A 26,025-nucleotide genomic window follows, 5' to 3' on the forward strand; every position below is an offset into this window, starting at 1 on the left:
TCTGCTTCATGCTCTCCCTCACAGCAGAGTAGTGCTGTAGCCAGACTTGAGGAGCTCCCAGCCCCCCCTTTCTCTCTCTCTGCTGCCTCTGCCCCCCCCCTCTTCTCTCTACTGTCTGGGCCCCCCCTCCCTCTGACCCCCCGCTCTCTCTGACCCCCCCCTCCTCTCTCTGCCCCCCCCCTCCTCTCTCTACTGTCTGTGCCCCCCCTCTCTCTGCCCCCCCTCCTCTCTCTACTGTCGGTGCCCCCCCCCCCTCTCTCTGCCCCCCCTCTCTCTGCTGTCTCTCTCTCTTCTCCTCCTCTGTTTCTCTAAGAAGGCCTTTAAGAGACAAAGTCCTGCTGTAGAGCTGTGTAGCCCAAAGGTCACTGAGATCTTTTTTAAGTGGTGCTCCAGTGTGCTATAAATACACCTGCTTAATGGCATCATTACTTTGTGTGTGTGTGTGTGTGTGTGTGTGTGTGTGTGTGTGTGTGTGTGTGTGTGTGTGTGTGTGTGTGTGTGTGTGTGTGTGCCTAATGGCATCATTATTGGGGCCTGCCCAAGTGGCACACATTAGTTTGTTCAGACTCAGAGCCACCAAGGCTCATGCACTATTACACCCCCAATGGACAGCGGGTGAAAGGTTTGTGTGTGTGTGTGTGTGTGTGTGTGTGTGTGTGCGTGTGTGTGTGTGTGTGTGTGTGTGTGTGTGTGTGTGATGTGACCTTGGCCATACATACTATCATTACAGGAAATATGACTCTGATGCCTAATGGGCAGGTTTCCCAAAAGCTTAGTCTGTTGTTGGAGATACTCTAGATGGTGTTAGTGCCACCCAGGGCTGTGTGGGCTCACTATGGAAATGTACACTTGGACTAGAATACATCACAGAGGGATAACATTGTGAACTGTTTTCTCCTAGAGTAGAGGATAAAATAGTACAGATATAAAATGCCTTTAAGCCATGGCATGCAAACATGCTACTGCATGCTGTATAGATAGACATAAATTTTGCAAAAGGGTATCACGACTGAACGTATAATAGATGAGTAGAAATTAACGAGTAGAATTACATGTTTAAGCAACGGGTCTATTTCACGTTTTCGAAAACGTGTGTATTCTACGTTTAAGCACGGCTAAAACATGAAGCTGAGCCGCTTCATACAAGTGCCTCTGCTTGTCTATTCCACGTTTAGCTGTGATGCACACATTCCTGAATCTCTCCCTCCGACGTTCCCTCCCCTCCAGAACATGTTCGTCATGTTCTCCGTGCTTAGCCTGGCTGCCTCGGAGTCTTTCATCTCAAAGCCTCTTTCTGCACAAATCTCATGGCTGCAAATCTGGGCTAAGAGCTTCGCCTGGAGACACAGTGTGAGAATGGAGAGCGATTGAGAGAGTGAAAAGGAGAGACAGGGGAAAATTCAGCGCAGTCTACTTCACTCCGTGGATGTATCCCTTCCTACACAGTATCAGTCACACACACACACACACACACACACACACACACACACACACACACACACACACACACACACACACACACACAGGCAGAGAGAGAGAGAGAGAGAGAGGTACTGTAGAGAGAGAGAGAGAGGTACTGTAGAGAGAGAGAGAGAGGTACTGTAGAGAGAGAGAGAGAGAGGCAGACAGTACAGAGATACAGAGAAGACAGACAGACAAGCAGAGTGAGAGAGAGAGGCAGAGACAGAGAGAGAAAGAGATGCTGACAGACAAGCGGAGAGACAGTGAAGGAGCGAGGGAGTGGGAGAAAGAGAGAGAGAGAGAGAGAGAGAGGCCTGCGCTGCTGCTGGCTAAGGGGTTTAGATGGGCTGTTTGGCTCTCTGTCATGACCACAGATGATTCTGTACTCTACAGAGAGCGGGGGGTGGACGTGAGGACGGACAGCAACAGAGGCTCCATTCATTCAGCTGTGTGTGTGTGTGTGTGTGTGTGTGTGTGTGTGTCCAGGTAGCCCGGAGGGCAGCCTAACATTACTGCAGTCCACCGGAATGTCAGTGTGGGCGTTTTTTTGTGTATCAGCAGAAAGAGAGAGATGAAAAATACACAAACATGCATTCAAACACGACACAAAAGCAGACCTTCACGTTGTACTGTCACTATAGCAATTTTGTCGACAGTCCTCCTGTCCACACAAACTACTTTCTTCAGTTAGCAGCAGCACATCTTACTACACTGACTGAACTGGCTGGCTGTAATACCAGCAGTTACTGTGTGTTGCGTCCAATGTTCAAGGAAAGCAGACTAATAAAGCTTGGTGGGGCGAGAGAATCAGAATCAGAGAGAGGAGGTTCCACCTCGCTGAGGTCCGCAACGCCGTGTTCCAAACAAACAGCATGAGCCAATGAGGGCCCAGGTCTCCCAGGGGGAGGAGGGGCAGCACAAATCCACCTGCCGACAGGCCGGTTGCCATGACAACCGCACAGCCCAAGGACAGAATGGAGATTAAGAATGAACATGTAAACCAAGGTCAAAATATCAGCCGAACACATACAAACCGCCGAGGTCAAACTGCTTACATCAGTAAATGTCACGCAGAACACCTCCTGAAGCAACCTGTTTGGTCTTGATTCAACCTGTTACGTGTGGTGTTCAGTACGTTCAACATATGCTTGTAGTTACTGTTAGAATATGGAGTCAATGGTAATTTTTACAAATCTTTACAATCTCTTTATAATGATCCTGTAGCATGTGTTAGAGTAAATGAACTTCTCTCTGGCTGGTTTCCAAGACATATTGGTGTAAAACAAGGTGATCCTCTGTCCCCAACTTTATTTGCAGCTTATATAAATGACCTAGCATGTGCAATTAAGTCATTACATTGTGGAATACAGTGTGGGGAAGATATGATTAGTATTCTATTATACGCTGATGACATTGCCATTATGGCTGAGAATGAACAAGATATGCAGACCATGTGATCATGTACATATGACTGGTGTAGGAGATGGAGGCTGTCTATAAATGAAAGGAAAACCGAAATTATTCGCCTCAATGAATGTGCCAAATGTGGTTATGATACATCAAAACATTCATGAGATACTACTGTACACCATTTCCTGTTTGGCGGATTCACCACTGATTTCAATTGGCTGTAACTGGTCAACGCTTTGGAAAATCAAAAATCCATCCAACCCTTTTGTGAGACTTGGTCTGAAGATCATCTGTGCTCATTTTGGTGAAGATTTGAAGAAAAGTGTGGCCTGTGAATATTTGTAGACTTTTTCATAAAATCCAATATAGCGAACAATCCAATATGGTGGAAATTACCTCATAATTCTACTTGATCCAAGGAATCCAATGGTACCTCACTTTTAAAATCGGACTTACGGGTCAAAAGTTGTGTGCATAAACGCACCTCCAACTTTGACACGTTGGTGGCGCTAGAGTGTCCCTGATCAGTGTACCAAATTGCACAGCTTTTTACCATACAGTTCTATGGGATACCATAGACTCCCATTGCAGAAGAGGAAGATGTTGGTTAATATGAAAAGGTCCTGTACAGAACTGTACAGAACAATGGTGGCCTACGCAGCTTCGATGCTTGGCCACCAGTTCTACATGGAAGTCATGAGTAATCCTCTTCAGGAGGGGAGAAGACATGCTCCTTCAGAAGCTCACCCCCCCCGCACACACACTAAAAGGACATATTTTCCATCAGATCTAGTAATAGAAAATAGCCCTGGGGCTGGCTGATGTGTATAGACTATAAAGCATAGAGCATAAATTAGGCCAATCCATTACCAGTCATATCAGTCACTGGGGCTTTCCACAGGCTTGATGGACCTGGTTATTTCACACATCCCTCTATTCATCTGGAACGTATCCCAACATTAATCATTCATCTCCCACAATGCATCTCACATGTTGAGACTGAGCCAGAAAGGCTTTGGACCTGACTTTCTTGCACGATAGTGGAACAGAATCACACACCAAAAGCACTTGGAGGTTTTCATGAGTTGTAGTGTTGTGGACTGTATCTAGTTCTATGACTCCAGTCCTCTGCCCGGTCACCAGACACAATTAGTCTCTGAGTGGTAGTCAGAGGCCATGATCTCCTTTTAACTGTCTATAGTCTGAGTGACTAATGCATTATGTACAATATCTTGTTACTGTATGTCCTCTGACTCTACAACCTTCTCCAATACAAAAACATGCCCGACTCTCTTCTCTGACCCAAAACAAACCTGACTCTCCAACCTTCCCTGCCCCAAAACAAACCTGACTCTCCAACCTTCCCTGACCCAAAACAAACCTGACTCTCCAACCTTCCCTGACCCAAAACAAACCTGACTCGCCAACCTTCCCTGACCCAAAACAAACCTGACTCTCCAACCTTCCCTGACCCAAAACAAACCTGACTCTCCAACCTTCCCTGCCCCAAAACAAACCTGACTCGCCAACCTTCCCTGCCCCAAAACAAAACTGATTCTCCAACCTTCCCTGCCCCAAAACAAACCTGACTCTCCAACCTTCCCTGCCCCAAAACAAACCTGACTCTCCAACCTTCCCTGCCCCAAAACAAACCTGACTCTCCAACCTTCCCTGCCCCAAAACAAACCTGACTCTCCAACCTTCCCTGCCCCAAAACAAACCTGACTCTCCAACCTTCCCTGACCCAAAACAAACCTGACTCTCCAACCTTCCCTGCCCCAAAACAAACCTGACTCTCCAACCTTCCCTGCCCCAAAACAAACCTGACTCTCCAGCCTTCCCTGCCCCAAAACAAACCTGACTCTCCAACCTTCCCTGCCCCAAAACAAACCTGACTCTCCAACCTTCCCTGACCCAAAACAAACCTGACTCTCCAACCTTCCCTGAGCCAAAACAAACCTGACTCTCCAGCCTTCCCTGCCCCAAAACAAACCTGACTCGCCAACCTTCCCTGACCCAAAACAAACCTGACTCTCCAACCTTCCCTGACCCAAAACAAACCTGACTCTCCAATCTTCCCTGACCCAAAACAAGACTGACTCTCCATGACCTAATCCATGACCGTCTCTGTCTGCCTGGTCTTCTTCTTCTATAACAACCACTATGACTCCTCCCCCTCCTTTGTTCTGCCCCTCCCCTCTGCGTCCCTGGACGTCCCTGTGTCCTTAGGACAAAGCACCATCTGCTCCAGTAAAGAGATAATATCATCCATCCAACCAGTCTATTCTTAGCAGGCCAGGTAGGAAAAGCAGCACATGCAGCTACTATAAATATGCTGTGTGTGTGTGTGTGTGTGTGTGTGCGTGTGTGTGTGTGTGTGCGCATGTGTGTGCGTGTGTGTGTTTGTGTGTGTGAGAGAGAGAGAGGGAGGGAGGGAGGCTGAAGGAGTGAATGAAGACTATTTTCACAGTGAGTGGCAGTTATAACCTAATTCATACATGATTCAGCAGGGTTGGAGGGCGAAAGGGTTGGGGCACACAGGATAAATTGAATAATGGCTTTGTTTGTTCTTCCTCTCAGTAGATTCAGTTTTATTACTCTGCTCCACCCGAGAAAGATCTGTGCCTACTGCTGCTACATATCAGGAGACGAAAAATACTACATAATAGAGAAACCTCCATAGACTACCTAACTTTATAAGACTGTGCTGTAAAGAACGATAGGTGGGTTTTATCAGACAGTTTGATTTTATTGGATCTCACCAACACTTGAGATAACAGTGCCTACATATGTATTACAAATGCACCACAGAATATTAATTTCAAGGAGATGTACTGAATCATCGTTAAGGTATGCATTATTCCAAGAACATGAATTAATAGTGTGAATGAATCTATAATGATAATGAGCCTGAAATTAATTCTATGAGCATTAGAAATGTCTTCGATGAATAATAGAACAATAGTTCGCCAGGATGCCAGCCTGCCTGCAGCAGAGAGCAGTTTGGAGTTTGGTAATTACAGACAGATAATGCAGCTGTCAAGTCAGACAAAGCGAACGCAAAACAAGGCATCACTCATCCTTACAAGCTCCCTCGGAAAACATTAATCTCAATCATAAAACAGATAGCGGGGAGCATTATGTGATCATCTCTGGAGAAATACTGGGTGGTTAGACCAGGATGTGAAGCAGGCTCTGGACCACAGTCTCAACAGGACTGGTTGGAAGACACAGCTCAGGTACTAAAGGTGCTCGAGTAAAGACTGGACTGGTGGAACTGAAAAATGATAATGTGTGTGTGCAGTATCTGCCTGGCTGGTCACACTTTACAATAAGGGTCATAAAAACATTAGTTAACTGTTAACTAATGCTTATTTAGGGTTAAGTTAGGTTACTAATGTTAATTAATACCTTAGTTAAGGTTAGGGTTAGTTAACCTTAGTTAACATAAATAACATTAGTAAATGGTTAATAGAGACATTAGTTAACTGTTACTTAATGCTTAATAATGCATTAACTAATGCTTATTAATGTACCCTTATTGTAAAGTGTTACCGTCTGGTCCCTGTGGGTGTGTGTGTGTGTGTGTGTGTGTGAGAGAGAGAGAGAGAGTGAGTGTGTGCTCGCACGTGTATGTGTGTGCACATGCGCACACGTGTGTGTGTGTGTGTCTATCTATGTGTGTGTGTGTACAGTAACAACAGGAGGCAGGAACATTCATAGCTCAAGGGCAAAATGACGGTGGGAGGATGAGAGCTCATTTGCTAGTCATCATAATGAACTGCACTGTGCCTGAGAGAGTAGCACATCAATGTGCCTCCTAAAGGATTTAAGAAGGCTTCATTAAGATGTTCTAAGGGTGATCATTATTACCTCCACCCCAGCGACAGTGCAAGGCGAGCCGTTATGTTTTTTGTGGCTTTTGTTCGTTGGTTGATTGGTTGGTCGATTCGCAAAAACTACCAGACTGATTTTCATGAAATTCAGTGGAAGAATGTAGCATGGCTCAGTTTAGAACCTATCGAATTTAGTAGAGGATCCGAATAATGGGGCAGGACCACGAGCCGCCCAGCCACGGCCGGACATTCACCTCCATTCAGCTCCATTCATTTTTTTGACTTTCAATCGGGCGAAAATAATGGGCGAAAAATTCCTCATTCATTGTCAATGGGGGGATTGAAACGGCCATATCTCGACATGGGAAGGTCACAGAGACACGGGGCTTGGACTGGCATAAAGCTCTCGACCTAACGAATGCAGCAATACCCCATACTGTCCTGCTCGCATTCATGGCCGGAGGTCTGTGCACTCCGAGCGCCATTTCTAGTTGGTATTAATCTACTGTCAAAGTAAAACCAAATGCGTACTATAATTTATAATCATGAAATCCCAGCAACCATGACTACTGACAGGGTTTCAAAGAGACAGAAGGATAAAGAGACTCCAAAGTTGATACCATTCGGTTCCATGAACATCCTCCAGCTCAGAACACTGCTCCCTCTGTCAACCGTGTGCACATCGTAGCGGAGTAGGCTAGCATCGCTCACTCGCTAGCGCTTAAGGGCACCCTGAAGACCACATGGACTTCTCCTTCACTAGCTCAACATAGCCTGTTCTCATGGTGTGAGAGAGATGAACTGTGCAAGCCGTCCACCTCAGGCCTCACACGCACACACACACACACACACACACACGCACACACGCGCGCACGCACGCACACACATGCACACACACACACACAAAGTCATTAGCATCCCTGCTAGCCTAGCACCTGACTAAGGGCCAATCGCCAGAAACTTGCCGTCAGCCAAGTTATAACTGACAACCGACAACTGGGGGCGGCTGTACTGTAGCTCAGTTGGTAGAGCGGGTCGTTCAATGATCGAAGGGTCAGTGGTTCGAATCCCAGCTTTGACTGTCCACATGTCGAAGTGTCCTTGAGCAAGACACCTAACCCCAAAATTGCTCCCAATGAGCAGGTTAGCACCTTGCATGGCAGCTACCACCAATGGTGTGTGAGTGTATGTGTGAATAGGTGAATGAGAGGCCATTGTAAAGCGCTTTGAGTGCCGCTAAGGTGGAAAAGTGCTATATAAGTGCAGTCCATTTACCATTTACCATAACATGCTGTAGCCCCAAGTAACACTTCTACTGTAGTCTCGCCTAGACAGGGAACCAACATCACTGTCAAACAAACTGCTGTCCTTGAGCTAGCTCTCTCTCTCTCTCTCGCTCTCTCTCTCTCTCTCTCTCTCTCTCACACACACACACACACACACACACTTAAGCAATTTATTTATGTCCACATAGAGAAAATTAAATACAGGGACATAAATACTAAAGGTGCAGTCAGTATACAATCACAATTCATGGACCATAACTTTAGTTTTCACACATCTTTCAAGCGTACAAGTAGCAGTGTCTCTGCCATATACAGTGTGTATATATACTGTATGGCAGCTGCCTATGACAGCAGAGACAGAGCAATACGTAGCAAGGCGTTTAGCCCTCTTTATGGGCATTCCCAGTTGTTGGAACCCTCTTATGACCAACCTGTGTGTTTGTCCTAGACTGCCAAATATGAACACAAGTAGTCTGCATCTGTACCCTAGCTCTGAGATGGTATTAATGAGAGGTTGGTATTTAATGACTTGGTCATGAAGGCTTCCTCTAGGCTAGGGTCACATATACACATACACGCACGCACGCACGCACACACACACACACACACACACACACACACACACACACACACACACACACCACGTACATGTGTGTGTGTGTGTTATGTTTTTGTGCTATGTGTTCATTCATTCATTTTGCCAGATACTGTAGACAGACAGGTACTTCGCAATGTTTAATACATCCATGGCTAGTTAGCTTCTAGCTATAACATAATCATTAGCATGCTGGGAAGGATTGATCCAGCTACCAAGCTAATGTATTATTAGGAGTGAAATAATTTAATGATGGCGACGATCAGCTACTTTGAATTAGCTAGTAATGCTCATACTGTGCTGTAGCTAGCTAGCACTAGATTATGTCCGGTCTTATCTATCTAGTTAGCTGAGACACATCAGAGAGCAGAGATGAAGAGCATCCATTCAGCTGACCCCAGCTGTGGCAAACCCAGTTGCTCATATACTGCACCACCAGTATATTTACTAATTATCGGTACCCATATGTCACTGCACTTGCAGATGACATGCATCCTGGATGGCGGTCCGTGCTCTCCGAGTGCCCTTCTAGTTCCTTTGGAGGCAGAGGTGCCAGTAGGAAGGTCACAGGGTCGTTAGAAGTACTCAGATATTTGAGACCATCAGCACTTAGAGCCCAGCCATGCTGCATCATGGGAGCAGTGCCAGTAAGTAAGCATACACATTCACAAAACACCACCCCCACACACACACTCACTTACACGCACGCACGCACGCACGCACACACACACACACACACACACACACACACACACAGGGGTGTAGCGATGACTAAAGAAGTGGGTGTACTCTGACTAGATAAGTGGGTATATTGTAGCAGAAATGTTACAGTTTTTACATTAGTGGTGTAGTGGATATTCTGTGGGTCCATGGAGAAAGTGGGTATACTCTGTATACCTCCATATACTCTCCACTAGACAGACTGCACACACCCCTCTGCTATCCCTAACCTCAGTGATTTGGCCTTGGAAAAGTATGGTGGCCTTGCTGGTGATATGTTAAGGTCAGGAGGAGCGGAGGACTCAGCTTCTAACCCTGGCAGACGTGAGCGGGGCCATATTTAGTGGGAAACACAGCAGGGAGACCGTGGGACTGTTTCAATATGAGGTTTACGGAACATGTGAGAAAAAGAGAGAAGTGAGAGAGTGTGAGTGAGACAGAGAGAGAACATAGAGGTAGGGGGTAGGCAGTGTGTAAGAGAGAGAGAGGGGGGTGATGGAGAGAGTGATAGAGAGAGAGAGAGAGAGAGAGAGAGAGAGGGAGAGAGAGAGGTGATGAAGACAGAAGTAATGAAGACAGAAGTGATGAAGAGAAAGAGAGTGACAGTGACTCCTGTATTACAGTGTGACAGTGACCTGGTTCTTCCGGCCTGGCTGGTGGACTGTCTGGCACTGAACGATATCCGGAGCCGGGGGGTTGGGTGCTGCCCTGCGGTGCTGACAGGAAGTAGGTCAGCGGGGAACAGGAGAGCCCAGCAAGCCCAACAGGGGTAGCCCAGGGACAGAGGAATGGACACGGCAAGGAAAGTGTCAAGGATAAAGCAACGTTTCCACCGAGCGTGAAGTGAACGTTGGCTTCACTTTTCTAGCTCGCCCGGGTTTGTTGTTGTTTCCTGGAAATTACTTGTAAATATTAATTCTTTCTGGTTCTTAACGGTAAATACAGTATTATGGGAATAAATCCATGTTCATTATCATATAGGTCTAATTTCCTGGAATATGCGGTTTAAATAATAACAATTCCCAGTTCTTGGTATTGTAACATCAGATAGGCATGGGTCCTTTAATGCTTATCAGTGTACTGTTATCATTTGTTTGGACTGGGTAATTATACACAACCTCAAACGAAACCAGAAATCTTGGTGTAGTCATCAAATCAAATCAAATCAACTTTTATTTATATAGCACCTTTCGTACACAAGAGCAATTCAAAGTGCTTTCACAATAGAAAAAACAATAAGTCATGTACTCAGACCTGAATTTCAACAGTCACATTAAGACAATTACACAGTCAGCCTACTATGAAGAATATATCAAGGATTAAAGGATTTATGTCTCAGCAGGATTTGGGAAAACTTGTCCATGTGTTTATCTTCAGTAGACTCAACTACTGTAATGGTGTGTTAACAGGTCTCTCTAAAAAATCGATCAGACAGCTGCAGCTGATTCAGAATGCTGCTGCTTGTTAGTCTCTTAGAGAAGGACAGATACAGAGAGTAATCTAATGCTAAGAAAGTGGATCACATCACTCCAGTTCTGAGGTCTTTACAGTGGCTTCCTGTCTGTCACTAATTTTAATTTAAAATACTTCTGTTGGTTTATAAAGCACTGAATGGTTTAGGGCCAAAATATATTTCTAATCTGCTGCTACGTTATGAACCATCCAGACCTCTCAGGTCGTCTGGCACTCGTCTGCTCTCTGTCCCCAGAGTTAAAACAAAACATGGAGAAGCAGAGTTCAGCTCCACATATCTGGAACAAACTTCCGAAAAACTAAAGGTATGCTGCAACTCTCAGTTCTTTTAAAGCAAGACTGAAGACTTTTTTGAGGCTGCTTTTTATTAAATCAAATAATTATTCATTCGTACAATGCACTGTAACTTGTATTCTTGTATTTTATTTGTCCTGCATTTTCCTTTAAATGTCCTTTTATAATGTGTTTTTTGCATTTTGTTTTACTGTACATGTCCTTTTATAATGTGCTTCTTTGTCTTGATGCTTTTAATGCTTCATGTAAAGCACTTTGAATTGCCCTTGTTGCTGAAATTCGCTATACAAATAAACTTTCCTATACGGTGGGAATGGGAGCACAGCACATACTTGTTTGTACTGAGTAAGTAATACTACAGAACAGGACACTCATAGTCAAGCCCATGCCACTGTAAGCTAGTTACCCAGGAAGTACCATACCTACCTGTAATTACAGGTAGTCACCCTGTACACTCCATAACCCATCCCATGTCACACCGTACAGTAGTCAGGCTACCCATACTGTAGATCCTACATAGGCTACAGAGTATTTTTGTGCGTGGTGACACGCACCAAAGATAGCAAATGTCGGGTTGTCAATCCCTCCGTCCCGTTGTTGACCTGCATTTCTATGTTGCCACCACAAGAGGCAGTGTCCCACAACACCAAAATAAAAAGACTATGACATCGCATAGTATCAAGTTCCTTGGTAGTATAGTGGGTAGGGTGTCTGCCTCCCATGCCAAAGGTCAAGAGTTCAGGCCCCAATGTAGAAGATTTTTTGTCACTGGATGTTATAGAAGCTATGTAAAAATGTGGTTACCTGGTTACCTGGTAACGAAGGGCATTTACACTGTAAAACAGGCACTAGGATATAACTGGGGGGCTGTATTATATAAAGTGTTACAGCATTACACTGTAATTGGGGGACTGTATTACAAAGTGTTAGCGACACAGCTGGTGTCCCTTTAAAATTGTTTCCCAGAATGCACCGTGAAAGAATATAATGCTTGAAGGTGATTGGTTTTCGCCAGGTCATATGTCGCGAACGTGCGATTCCCGCGAGTTTCACCCATTTCGTGTCGCTCGCAGTTTCGCCGCGATTAACTCATTCGCCTCCTGCCATTGACTTTTCATGTATTTGCCTCACTCGAAAATCTTGCTTTGCGTCCGGTGGAAAAGCACCTTGACACCCAATCCTAACATAACGCGAGAAGCGAGCGAGCGAAAATTTAATCGCTTCCAGTATTTTCAATAAACGTGTCCTAACCAGCTCCGTGCTTGAGGACAGCGTGAGTGAAGACCAAGTCAAGACCAAGACCAGAGTATATCGAGACCAAGACAAGACCAAGACTTTTAGGGGTTGAGACCGAGTCCAGACCAGGACCAAGGCCGGGTGAAACCGAGTCAAGACCAGGACCAAGGCCGGGTGAGACCGAGTCAAGACCAGGACCAAGCCCGGGTGAGACCGAGTCAAGACCAGGACCAAGCCCGGGTGAGACCGAGTCAAGACCAGGACCAAGGCCGGGTGAGACCGAGTCAAGACCAGGACCAAGCCCGGGTGAGACCGAGTCTAGACCAGGACCAAGCCCGGGTGAGACCGAGTCAAGACCAGGACCAAGGCCGGGTGAGACCGAGTCAAGACCAGGACCAAGGCCGGGTGAGACCGAGTCAAGACCAGGACCAAGCCCGGGTGAGACCGAGTCCAGACCAGGACCAAGCCCGGGTGAGACCGAGTCAAGACCAGGACCAAGCCCGGGTGAGACCGAGTCAAGACCAGGACCAAGCCCGGGTGAGACCGAGTCTAGACCAGGACCAAGCCCGGGTGAGACCGAGTCAAGACCAGGACCAAGCCCGGGTGAGACCGAGTCAAGACCAGGACCAAGCCCGGGGCCCTAGGATTTTGGCGACAAGATTTTGTTTGAGGCCAAACACTCCCAGCACAACCAACAGACCACACACTCATTCTTTACCAAATGAAGAACACACACACAGTCCCCCCCTATTCTAACAGTGCACTATCTATGGCCTCACAATTACGTTGGCCGTAAAAATAACTGCGCCTTCTATTCTTACAGTGCTGCACCTTGTTTTGTGGAAGCTTACCTTTCTTTATGCTTCCTTTCTAAATGACAATAATACTGTAGTTGGACGTGGTCCCAGCATTCTCTGTAAGTGTAGCATCACAGTATTTACACACTGCTGTGTGCTTCTTTAGTGTAGATTTGCACAAAAATTCCTTGTGATTTACGTTGCCAAGTTTTATGATGGATGAATTTGCCAACATCCTCAGTCACTTTATTAGACTGAGCGCGGGAGGCAGGTTGACACAACTGTAAAAAAAAAAAAATCAAATTAGTGACAGGTTATTGGTTGCATTTGAAGCGGGGAGTTCTAGGCCTACATCCAATCACAGTAATGATGTTAAATAAATTAGACAATGCACAGGCATTCCCACAGTTGTGTTCTTGTCCGGTCTTGAAATAAAACCCAGAGTCCTCTGTGCCCGAGACCGAGACAAGACCGAGTAAAAATGTTGTCAATTCCGAGACGAGACCGTCAAAAAGTGGTCTCGAGACCAAGACCGGTCTCAAGTACTACAACCCTACTCTTCTCAGAAGGTCCGGAGGTTTCTCGATAATTCTAACCCCTCCAGCGAAGCAGCCTGCACAATCTCTTCAGCATAAGTGATCTGGGCATACTGGAAACCACACAGCAGATACGCTCAGCAGATACAGTAAGACATAGAGCAGATACAGTAATACATAGAGCAGGAGTCTTGAGCTCCACTTCAATTAGAGGAGGCAGCAGACAGACAGCAGTGCACTCGTACTGCACATGTGGGGATAATCACACTGAGCTAAATAGGAAATAAGGAACTCTGTGTGTGTGTGTGTGTGTGTGTGTGTGTGTGTGTGTGTGTGTGTGTGTGTGTGTGTGTGAGTGTGTGTGTGGTGTGTGTGTGAGTGTGTGTGTGCGTCAGCACCCAAGCCATGTCCTTTAGAGTGAGTACATGCTGGTACAACTACTGTAGGACTCATCCTCTTACACCCTCTTACTCATTTCCAACACACACACACACACACACACACACATACACACATACTGTACACACAAACACTCACTCACTCACTCACTCACTCACTCACTCACTCACTCACTCACTCACTCACTCACTCACTCACTCATAATGGCTCAGTGACAGCATGGGGTCTCTGCTGAAAAGACCCTCTCTGGCTCAGACATTATACATGGATCCAGCCCATCAATATGGCCGCCTCTATTACAGGCTTCCTGCATCGATAGGAGCGCAACGATAAAAGTGTCAGCAGGAGGGTGATTGTTGCACACATACAGGGGAGAAAGTAGTATAAGGAACCATTGAACAGGACCCCGCGGGAATGGACTGGGAGGATATAGCACAATCTGACCAACACTGTGTAGACCACTGTGTGTGAATGCCTTGTGTAACTAAGCAACAGGTAAGCTCATCTGTGCAAAATGACTGAGTTAACCTGGCGAACTAAAGCCAAAGCATTAGAGAACTCTCTGTATCTGTCCTTCTCTAAGAGACTCAAGGTTTCACTGAAAGACTGTGTTCGCCAGCTGAGCCAAGGCCCAGGAGAGGTCGTTCAGCATTGCATTGTGGTTGATTGCGGAGAGCTCAGTAATTGACAGTACGTTCCCCTGTGTCACAGAAGACGGAACACAGACTACGGCTCATTATGTGTTTCTGTTTGGATTGTTACCATGGCTGCTGTCATCAGCTTGGTTTGCCAAAGTGAAGCAGCAACATGGGTCCCCAAACAGTATACAAGTAGCCTGTAGCCAATGGCAGCACAGAGGGCTCAGCGAGCCAGATGCTACAGGAACAATCAAATATGGGCACTCATCAAATATGATTTAAATCATGGCCTACTGTCCTGGTTTTAGCTAGGCTTCCATGCAGAGTTTTCCCTTCCAGGTCTAGCAAGACATTAAATTGTGCCTGAAAAGCTTAATCAACCCTTCAATGTGTCTAAACCTGGTTAAATAAAGGTTAAGTATTTCAGGCCTTTAGGAATTTCCACTGAGGTTATGACATCATCACACTCCCTCAACACGTCTGCATCTCCACTACACTTCCAACCATACCACTTTTTGGGCTCTCAAATATCCACTTCAAAGAGGTATCTATACCCACGAACCAGCACAATGCTTTCAAATTAGCACGGTTGCTGACGGCCCACTCGACAGCGAGGAGCTGTCCAGCTACCCGGGGTGCTGAAACGGAGGAGCAATGGGTGTGTCAGGAGGGAGGCACCAAAAATAAATCAAATCCTCTAAAATGTACAGTAGTAAGATATAGCCTACTGTTAACCCACAATATGGAATGTAGAATGATTTCATGAACTGAGGTGTAACGATGGTTGATCCTTGATGTTCGTCTTTATGTGTAGGCTATTTATGTTTATGTGATTTAACAAGATTATTTTAGATTAAATTACATTTTGATTTGATTTTACATTAATAAACTAGAGAAAATGCCTCATTACTTATCACAAGGTTATGCGTCCATAGGAGGCTACTTTAATTTAACTCATTTTCAAAACGTGCCCATGCAGTTGACATGTGAAATTGTCTTTTACGCAGTTACTGTAGGTGCTGTTTGCGTGACTGTGAACTACACACAAGGAGTCAATCTTCAAGTAGGCTAGGTAGATTCACAAGCAGTAGCCTACTTTCGTTTATGAGCCAAGGTGACACTTACCTGATAATGTCATCGTTGTGGCCTAAGTAAAACTTCTGTGTGTGTTCTCTGGTGTTGTAAACTACGCCGACTCCAGCCACAAAGTAGACGACCTCTTTCCCAGCGGTATAGTACAGGTTGTTTCTGCACTGATGTCCCCTGTATCCGTAAATCCATTCTAATCTCAATTGGCAACGGGGAGCAGTCCGATCCGCCATGATATCTGATAACTTGTTTGTTTGGAGAATGATCCCACCCAGAAGCAGACTACAGAATAACCGCAGACCGCATGAATGAGTGAGTGAGGCTTAGAAAACCCGCACCGGTGAAATTACAGCAATCATAATAGATGCCATTATTTTCTTAATGTAGCCTACGACAAACAGCATCATTTCAGCTTTATACAGCAACTGTGCGCATCGCATTTGGGGTTAACACCAATGCGGACGCGAAACATGCCTCTTACCCCATTCATAATGTTGCCAAATTGCGTTGCTTGTATTAGGTTACAGTTTTATTTAAACTGAGTGTGGATGAACCCTTTATCTCTAGTCTATTACTTCTACCATACAGTGTACAGTTGAATGTCTCTTAAAAGTTCGCGTGATCCAATAAGTCATATTTATTCGTAGACTCTGTTATACCACGAATATTTCCTTTTAAACAAGGGAGCAGAACAACTCGCCATACAAACAGCAGACAGCAAATTAAAACAACTGGTAGAAGACTGCTGCTGTAGAAATATAATCCTCCTCTCACTAATCCTCTACCGTAGCATCAGCCATAGTTTCTATGCTTTTATGTGTCCCCAGACAATAACTACACAGCCAATAGCCTATTTAAAATCAAACAAACACGCTGAAAATAGGACGAGCATGCAAACTACATCGGTTCTATTAACATATGCTTTAAATCCGAGTCGAACAATTGTGATGAATAACGGATTTTCACGGGGTGTTACTCCGAACAGTGTGTATAGCCACAGCTGGCTCGCAGACGCCCCAAAATGCAAATTCTCTGCTAACTTCCGTGCAGAGGAAAACACTCTACTGGCTTCCAGACTCGGTCCCTGACCGCCGCGCCACTCCACAGCATCTCCCGCATCTCAAACGGACGGATGAAAGTACGGATTTCGGGCAGTAAACGACAGCATCATTTCACTGCGGACTGACAGCACACGATAGTCTATCTACGCTGTCCAAAAAGGAGGCGAAATGCTGTGCCGAGTCTTTCCACTAGGCTATGTTATTCATTGAGTATCAATATTAATGTAGTAACGTAATGGATACTTTCCCCGTCAAGCCTATTCCAGCGTAATATTTTTTTCAGAACACCTCCTCCCTCCCTGGTAGAAATGATGCACGACGCACGGAGAACCACCCCTGCCCTGCCGCTGACGTTCAGCGGCCAGCTGCAAGGGTTTGTGGGCATTGATGTTTTTGTGGCATTGGTAGCCTCATCCTCTCATTATCGAGGGAAGATGGAAGAACCATCGAGAATTATAGCAGTAAGCACTTTTAACGCTGTCCAAGGCGCTGGAAACTTACAGAAGTGTAGGGGCATGTATGTAAAGTTCTAATCTCTCTCCTGTGTTAAACTTCCTCATTATATATAGCCTACTTCAACTGTCAGTGTTCAAGTTTGTAGCCTGGGTCCAGAACTGTTTACAATCATCCACATTTCACAAACACGTCCTTCCCATGGGTGACATATAGAAATAATACATAATACAAAAGTATTATTTAACTATAAATGGTGCTCAGAGCACAGACCTCTGCCCCTGAATGCATTTTGTGTCTCAGTGCACGCCAAAATTGAATGGGTTCTAAATTGGCCCATGCTCAACCCTCCACTGAGTTTCATGAAAAGCAGTCTTGTAAGTTTTTATTATAATTGTAATTTTTAATAATAATTTAGTAATCCTAGTCCAAAAAATGATATGGACCCGCCCTGTGATTCGCCAAACGGAGGTTAAAATGACTGGAGGTGAATGGGTGGCTGTATTTGGCCGGCTCTGTGACGCCCCCCTCAGGTCACAGCCAGCGGCGGTGCCAGCAGGCTCTCCCCCCACACACCCCAGTCCAAACCCCGTGTCTCTAGCACCCCCACACAGGGAGCTGGCTTCGTTCTAAGGTTTGTTTTCATTCATGGATCCGGCCCGTGATTCAGATCAGCTCCAAAATGTCATGGGTTCTCATGATAGACCCCTCCACCGAGTTTCATAAAAAATCTGTTTGGTAGTTTCGGAAATTTTTGCGTAATCATAGTCCAAAAAATGAATGGAGGTGAATGACCAGTCCGGCCATGTTTGGGCGGCCAGTGGATCAGACCTGTGACTCGAATCCGCTCCATGAATTTAAGGAGTTGTAAATAGGCCCATACTACACCCATCCACATCGGTCCAGTAGTTTTTGCATATTTCTACTAACAAACGCATGCACGCACAAACGCACGCACACCACCGAAAACATTACCTCTCGCCATGCGCTGTTACTGGGGCAGAGGTAATCGATGCCACTGCCACACCCAACACAACCACAGCGCTGGACAGGTATGTGTCCAACCACAGCAGATGTTTGTCATCTTGGGCAGGGTCATACTCTTTATTCACTTAAACCTGCAGTTCATATGCAGACTAGATAATGACCTGATTAAGACCAATAGTCATTCTCAGGGTTTAATTATTTTGCATTATGCACTACAACTACATGATACGAGAACTGTGTACAATGAAATGATTAATCCTGGCACTGAGTGGCAAAGCGTGTGGAGAAGAATGATAATTTCCCTGAAACAACAGAGCTTGAATCTTGTGGAGGCTATCAGAACTTGTCATCGGCTGCGCTTTTAGGGCACGCACATGTTGAATTTTGAACGTCTCTCATGGATTCTTACCTCCCCTCTCTTACCTCCTTGTTAAAACAGCATTAGAAGTCCGGTCTTCTCCACTGGTACTCTAGCGCCCCCCTGTGACAGCAATACAGAAAAAGAAACATCACTGGTAATGCATCTCCTTCTCAACAGTGGATGAACCTCCAACGTCTCTTAAGAGTACTCCTCCTTCCATCCTGAGACATCCTCGCCCAAGAATTGTTGAGATTAGGGGAAATAAAGGGAAGGGAAATAAATGAGGCTAAACACTGAAGAAGGCAGAGCCGAAACGCGTCTGTCAGGTCTGTCCACCATCATGAATTAAAAGAGCATAAACATAGTTTTGAGTGCGAACCCTTCTTTATTATTGGTCAAATAAAGGGAACACAAAATGACACAAGGACCCAAATTCCACCTGGACTTCCAGGACTAGCAGGCTAGGTGGCACTACTTCCTAACGAAAGGGTTACATTTTTCGGATGCTTGCTGTTCTCCTCTCTGGTCATCTGAACGTAGGGGCTGGTGATTTGAGGTTCAGGCCAATGTCCTGTCAAGCATCTTGACATATAGGCTCAGGTCATATTGAGGCATGTTTTTCTGCCCGTCACTGTGGCTGTCGGGCTCCACCCTGGTGAGAGACTACTGAGGAACAACAGAGAACGTTCTAGATCATTCTAGGACCAGCAGTCCCCTTGAAATGTCACTTTGGAGTGTTCCCCGTTTTCCATTCCATTCCTCACAGTACAGAGGTGTGCTAACATTGTTGATAGCACAGATACAGTAGTAGGCTAGTAATAATTGACAAAACAGATTCAGCTGTTCATTTTAAAAGCATTTTAATGTTTTTTGCACATACTGAACAGAGAGGGTAAAAGTCTACAGGTGCAGTTCCAACTATGAAGTGACCTTGGTCCATATTAACTACATACCCTACAGCCCCCCCCCCCCACACACACACACACACATCACCCCAACCCCACTATGGCAAACTAGCTCCCCCCACCCTCATCGTGGCATTGTTGATTGTGCAATATGAAGAAATATCTCATTACAATTGTTACAGTGACAAAGGAATGCACACTATTCATTTATCAAATAAGCCAGAGAATGTAGCAAAACAGAGAATAACGCCAGTGCTATAGCCAATAAGCAAGCAACCATTTTTCTGCAACATTACTTTTCCCAGTAAATGCTTTAGAATCCACTTGTCCACTTAACAACAATGCTAAAGTGTTTATAGTACATCTAATCTTTATACTTTGTACTAAATAAATCTTAAACATACATTATAATGCAACTCAAATACATAGGAAAACAAATCAAAATAACTAAAGACAGAATGTTTTGAAAAATTACAGAAATAAAACTTATTGGGTGTTATTATAGTTCTTCATGATATCAAACATTCTTATTGGTCTTAGTTATTTCATGAGCCCAAATACATGATTACATCTGACTATGATTCCTTCATTCAAATTTAAGTGTACATATTAGCTTTTAGGAAAGAAAGTATACTATAATGAAGCTTATAATGGCTGTAGGTCTTATTAGTAAATAGTGAAATTAAACACAGGTTTTTTTTTAATAGTTTGTTATAATACACAAGTTATACACACAGTTCAAAGCACTGCAGACTGCATCTCCCACGCGGAGGAATGCAAGTCCCCTCTCAAAGACGGCCTCACAAAACTGAGGACAGACCCTAGAAACTACGGATACGGTTACAAAAGCAAAGAGAACTGGGAAAAATAAACAACAAAGCAATGAAAGCGAATGGATGAAAGCAGAGATGAGAGAGAAAAAAGAAAAGAAAAAAGAATTGGATCTGGGGGGAAAAAACTCTTATTTGCCAGTGACATCTGGATGGTTGTCATACCGTTGGCAGCTGCCAAAACATCACATTTATATCCCTTGCTTTAATTTTCTAATCTTTATTGTTTTTCGTTCCGTATGTTATAAAAAGGGATACGGCTGTACGGTATTGAGCTCTGAGCCGGGCTGGAGGGTCGATAGGCACAGAGTGTAGAGTTTTGGCTCTGAGCTTGCATGCTGGAGTCTCGCTTTTAAGAGGAAGAGGACGAGGAGGATTTGGGGGCTGATTCCCTCAGACGCTGAGCTAGGGCCGCCCTGCCGTTCCCCTAGCCCTAATCTGAACCGTCAGGGGAGGGAAATGGCAAACCGCCCGGGGATCAACGTCCAGAGACAGCGTCACCCTCCACCCGCGGAGCTTAAGGGGAAGCTGGGACTGAGACCGGGAGGGGCGTCTACTTCTTTTTGCTGAAAAGGCTGAAGCGTTTTTCCTTGTCTTTATCTCGTTTGCCCGGGCTGGACTCTGCTGCCATGGCGACGGAGGCGGGCATCGTCTGGGCGCGGCTGGCGGCGGGGGTGCTATGGCTGCTGGGAGTGACCTCCGGCCTGTCGGACGAGACGGCGCTGGAGATGGCCTGGATCCACGAGCTCATCTCCTCCTGTGGACGCGTACACATACACGCACACGCACACGCACACACAGTAAGATATTGCATCCTATACTACATAAATGAAAAGATGAATCATACATTTTTACTGTCACTTACCTCATCTTTGGCTTGGAAAAGATACTCATTCCCATCGGTAACTCTGTAAACAGACAAGAGTAAAGGTGTTTACAGTAGTAACGGTGACTTTATGCTAAGCTACCACATAACGCCATCACAGGCGTAGCATCTCCTAGCTTTGCTCCAGCAGCTCACCTGAGTTTGAACACGTGTTTCTTCTTCTTGTAGTCGAGGGCCACCTCACACATGGCGTCCTTGAGGCTGATGGGGATCTCGCTGTGGTAGGGGACTCCCTGGCTGGCACTCTTACTGTCCTTGTAAAAGCCCATCTCCTCGCTGTTGATCACACAGTACACGTTGTGCCAGGACCTGGAGACGGGGAGAGAGGGTTGGGTCAGTGTGTTGCAAGAAGAAAGGTTTGTTGTGAGTTTTACTGGTGTGTGTGTGTGTGTGTGTGACAAGAGAAAATCTGTAGTGCATTTTTTCTCTGTATGCAAGAGTGAGAGTGCGTTTGTTCCAATTCATCTGCTCTGTGTCCGTGTCTATAATGTGTGAGTATGTGTTTCTCCCTACCTGCTGGAGGCCTTCTTGTTATGCCCCTCCCACTCGTGTTTGCGATGCAGGAAGCCCTCCATCTGGGAGGGGGTGGAGTCTAGGGTCTTGGCGGGCAGGGTGGCGGCCTGACTGGCCTTGCCCTTGCGCCCGTCGCTGGGAGACCCTCCAGGACTGGCCTCCGCCGTGCCGTTAACGATGTCACTTCCTTCTCCGTTGTCCTGAGACAGAGAGGGACAAGTGTTAAAGACTGATAGGGGGCGGCTGACAACACACACACACACACACACACACACACACACAGGAAATCATAGGTGTGCGAGAGGCTGCATGCAGAGCAGAGAGGGGCTGTGTAGGAACATTCAGAAACGTTCCCTGTAATACCTACAGTATGTCTGTGATACTGTAAGTAAGACAAACAACCTGCAATAAACTGATATCTCTTAACAAAAGATAATGGCTATCAAAAGCCAAAACTCCTAGTTATAAAGCACTATTCTGAATAACTCAAAAGGAAATGTCATTACAGCAGCCTCAAATCGGTTTGTGTTTAACAATTCCAGCTGAGAGGAATCGCACTCTGGCCGAGCTGTGATTGGGTCATACTGATTACATAGGAAACAGCAGAGAGTCTTATAGAACATCTCAGACATGCATGCTGTAGATCAGTAGTTAGGACATGCACATCACTTCAACACACAACATTGGTGACAAGAGAGAGAGAGAGAGAGAGAGAGAGAGGGAGGGAGAGAGAGAGGGAGAGGGAGGGAGGGAGGGAGAGAGAGAGAGAGAGAGAGAGAGAGGGAGAGGGAGGGAGGGAGAGAGAGAGAGAGGGAGGGAGAGAGAGAGGGGGAGAGAGAGAGAGAGGGAGAGAGAGGGAGAGAGAGAGAGAGAGAGAGAGAGGGAGGGAGAGAGAGGGGGAGAGAGAATGCCAGCAAAAGGGAGGGAAGAAATAAAAAATAAACCAAAAACAAAAATCCCAAACAATTACCAGAAAATTGCTTGAACTCATTATTGATATTGAGATTAATTACTGTCATGTGAGGGGGGCGGGGGGGATGCGATTGGCCGGTTATTAAAAGATATTTTCACACCACACCCACTCCAATCTGTCACTTATTACCCAGTACTGAGCTCTTCAAGGCTGGACCAATCGTGGAGGGTTTTACTGAGAGCTTGCCAGGTGCTGGGACCAATCCTGGATGCTTTTACTGAGATCCTGCCATAGGCTGGACCAATCCTGGGACTCAGAACTGTGTCGCTTTCAGGTTTCCCAGTACTCGATTGGTGCATCAACGGACTAATATCTCTCGTCACCTCTTTGTTAAACCTTTAATTCTCTATTCATCATAATGGCCTCATACTGTATCTATCACTATCTACCTAGTCAATTTTGATTGCTATCGTATTGAACATTTCAACATTTTTAGTTACGACAATTACAACTAGCACAAACCCTAGCTGTTTCCTGCATCCTAGCAATACATCAAAACATTTCAATATACAGTACAAAGGACTATGATGTAACCCCGGGACAAACACTTGTGGGATAGATGAAAGAAAACAACAACAACGATGACTGAATTACCAACATGCTAATTATGATGACAACATGCAAAACAAAACAACAACAGTACCAAGCGAGGACAGGAGGGAACAACCAAGGTTAGGATGGGTCCACAACACAAGGACAACAAAACCAGAACATACGTGTGGAGCGGTTGATTCTGACGTGGGTTTTATTGGGGGAATGTGTGTTAGTGGGGGGGTGGGGTGCGGAGAGAGATCGAATGGTTGGCCAACATGCAGCAGACCATGGGAGAAATGGACATACAGCAGTACATATGGATAACAGAGAACGCTATTGACAATATGAGACAGGGTAGTGTACAACTACAATATGATGACTCGTGTGATGGCCAAAAAGGAATGAGTAGCAGTGATACCGACGCACGCACGCCTGCACGCACACACACACACCCTGAGTGAACTTGACATACTCTTTCCAGTAATTGAAACCACACAAAGTGACGTGCCTGGTGGAGTGAGATGGGATGGGAAGCGCTTCAACGTACACTGGTAGTTGAATGGTAGAGTACCACACACTGGAAGAACGGAACTGGACATGGTAGGACGTGTGTGTGTGTGTGTGTGTGAGAGAGAGAGAGAGAGAGAGAGAGGAGGTGAGATGGAACCAACAGACATCTGGGGCGTAAAGCTCTATCTGATTTAATTGAATCTCTGATTTCATTTTGATCACGTGCTTTGATCGTCATTGATTGGTTTAGAGATTTGGACCTGGGGCGAGTGAAACGGTTCTTTAATGGTGCGCCTGTCCTGTCAGTTGTTCAGGTTCCACATAGTGAGTTTGTAAATAAGAACGTAAACTAGGAGAACCATCAGCAGGGATGGAGAGAGGATGAGAGAAGTGTCGAACTGAGAGGGGGAAGAGAGGAGAGGAAGGAAAACAGACAGAGGGAGAGGGAAGAGAGACATGAGGGGAGGATACCTGACAAGAGATGGAAGCAGCGCTGCTTACAGAAATCAAGCTGCAAAAGGGAATGGTGTGTGTACTGTACGTGTGTGCACACGCGTGTGAGGGGTTCTAGCATTGAAGGTTCCCATAGATAAATCATACACACACACCGTGTTCCCAAAGACAGACCGACAAAGACATTACTGTACAGTATGCTCTTTAAAGGATTTGAGACTACACACGTGGTGCTTCAGTGTTCCTTCATATCTTTCTCTTAGGCGAACTAGCTCAAAAAGTCTCTTCACTTGGCTCAATATCAACCTGAGACTCCGTTTGATCGTCTTTTGGTCTCCAAACGTACTTTGTATCACGGACGAACAACAGAACAGTCTCTCCTGTATCTCTCTGTTCCGTATCCACCATTGTAAAAAACAAAACAAACAAAACGACAGTTTTCGACCTCCCTATGCTTCACCTGGGCCCTGCTAGCTAGCTAGTCTAACCAGCTTATCCAGCGTTATCTAGCTGCAGCTGTTGTATAGAGATAATCCACAGTATTCGCCTTTGTTCCAGCAGGACAGGCAGGCTAGGAAGTCCCGTCCTCAACACTGGCTTTTCTTCTGAGCCCGGTCAAGGTGTCGAAGCGCAACGGGCTGCACTACCGGACTATAAACAGACCCTAACCCTCACTCACACCTACTGGACGTTCAGCTCAGCAACACTGACATGAAACGCAAATACAGGAAAAATGCAATCGGCAAAGCTAGTTTCAATTTAAATGCATTATGCAAATTGAATTATGATTTTTAAAAAGCAAATTAAAGGTATTATGGTGTAAGGTATCAAGATCAAGGTATTATGGTGTAAAAGAAATACATTGATGCTAAATAATATTTTGGGTGTGTACAGAAGTCTATGAAAGACTGGTAGAACCATGGTGAGTTGGGGTGTGGGACAGCAGACGTGGAATATCAGTCCTTGCCCGGTGTGTGTGTTTAGGGGTCAGGGGTCATGGGAGTGGTGTGGGTGGGTCGGGGGGGTCAGGGTCCGGCGCGGCCGCCCCTCTCCCCCGCGGTCTTGCGGCTCTGAAAGGTGCAGCTGTAGGTTTGGTAGGCTGAGGAACGGTAACTAACCCGGGGGGAGTCCTGGTCCGACGGCAGCCCGTTCTGGGACACCTGCTCCCCCTCCCTGCAGGGACACGACGACGGACACGCGCACACGCGCACACATACGCGCGCACACACACACGCGCACACACACACACACACACACACACACACACACACACACACACACACACACACACACACACACACACACACAGACACACACACACACACACAGACACACACACACACACACAGACACACGCGCACACGCGCACACGCACACACGCACACGCACACACAGACACACAGACATACGCGCGCACACACACACACACACAGACAGACAGACGAACATGCAGACAGACAGACAGACAGACAGACAGAGAAAATCAGTAAATGCTGAAGCTATCCTACAGGGACATTACAGTATCAAGACAAAAACATATATTGAGAGAATTTGAATTGTGAACTGTTGTCAAAAAGTGAAATTGTAGGTAAAGTTGCCATGGCAATACAACCATAATGTGAGGCTGTCAATAATGTTACCTAAATGTTAAAACTGTTACTACTTGTTTTTAATTCCCACGAGGACAGCTTTGCGTTAAGCACTCTAGGCTACAGCGTGAGGGCAGAGAGCTCTGCTGCCAGGCGTCCGCATGGCTGGTCCTGGCGTACGGCCCGCTCGTGTGGTGGGG

The 26,025-nt window shown here is 45.8% G+C and overlaps 2 protein-coding genes across 11 annotated transcripts in view; both read right to left on the reverse strand.

The window, feature by feature from the left end:
• LOC311319640 (echinoderm microtubule-associated protein-like 6) overlaps positions 1-16,003 on the reverse strand; it is a gene marked incomplete at its 5' end in the record, with an annotated part of 62,173 nt that extends 46,170 nt beyond the window's left edge. For all 6 annotated transcript variants that reach the window (XM_084451221.1, XM_084451223.1, XM_084451224.1 and 3 more), the window contains one exon: positions 15,807-16,003. In XM_084451221.1, coding sequence (XP_084307347.1) covers positions 15,807-16,003 — 197 coding nt within the window. The remainder of the gene's footprint in view (positions 1-15,806) is intronic.
• Positions 16,004-20,311: 4,308 nt separating this feature from the next.
• The window catches only part of LOC311318080 (spectrin beta chain, non-erythrocytic 1), a gene marked incomplete at its 5' end in the record, with an annotated part of 61,558 nt that continues 55,844 nt past the window's right edge, over positions 20,312-26,025 (reverse strand). For 2 of the 5 annotated variants that reach the window (XM_084449290.1, XM_084449289.1), the window contains 5 exons: positions 20,312-21,124; positions 21,233-21,275; positions 21,389-21,562; positions 21,767-21,966; positions 25,355-25,409. In XM_084449290.1, the coding sequence (XP_084305416.1) occupies positions 20,921-21,124; positions 21,233-21,275; positions 21,389-21,562; positions 21,767-21,966; positions 25,355-25,409 (676 nt within the window). In that variant the 3' untranslated portion in view covers positions 20,312-20,920. Of the gene's footprint in view, positions 21,125-21,232; positions 21,276-21,388; positions 21,563-21,766; positions 21,996-25,350; positions 25,410-26,025 lie in introns of all 5 variants that reach the window. The other 3 variants (XM_084449292.1, XM_084449291.1, XM_084449288.1) reach the window with 3 other exon arrangements.

The sequence above is a fragment of the Borostomias antarcticus genome (genome assembly GCF_949987555.1).
Source record: "Borostomias antarcticus genome assembly, chromosome: 2".
NCBI classification, from domain to species: domain Eukaryota; kingdom Metazoa; phylum Chordata; class Actinopteri; order Stomiiformes; family Stomiidae; genus Borostomias; species Borostomias antarcticus.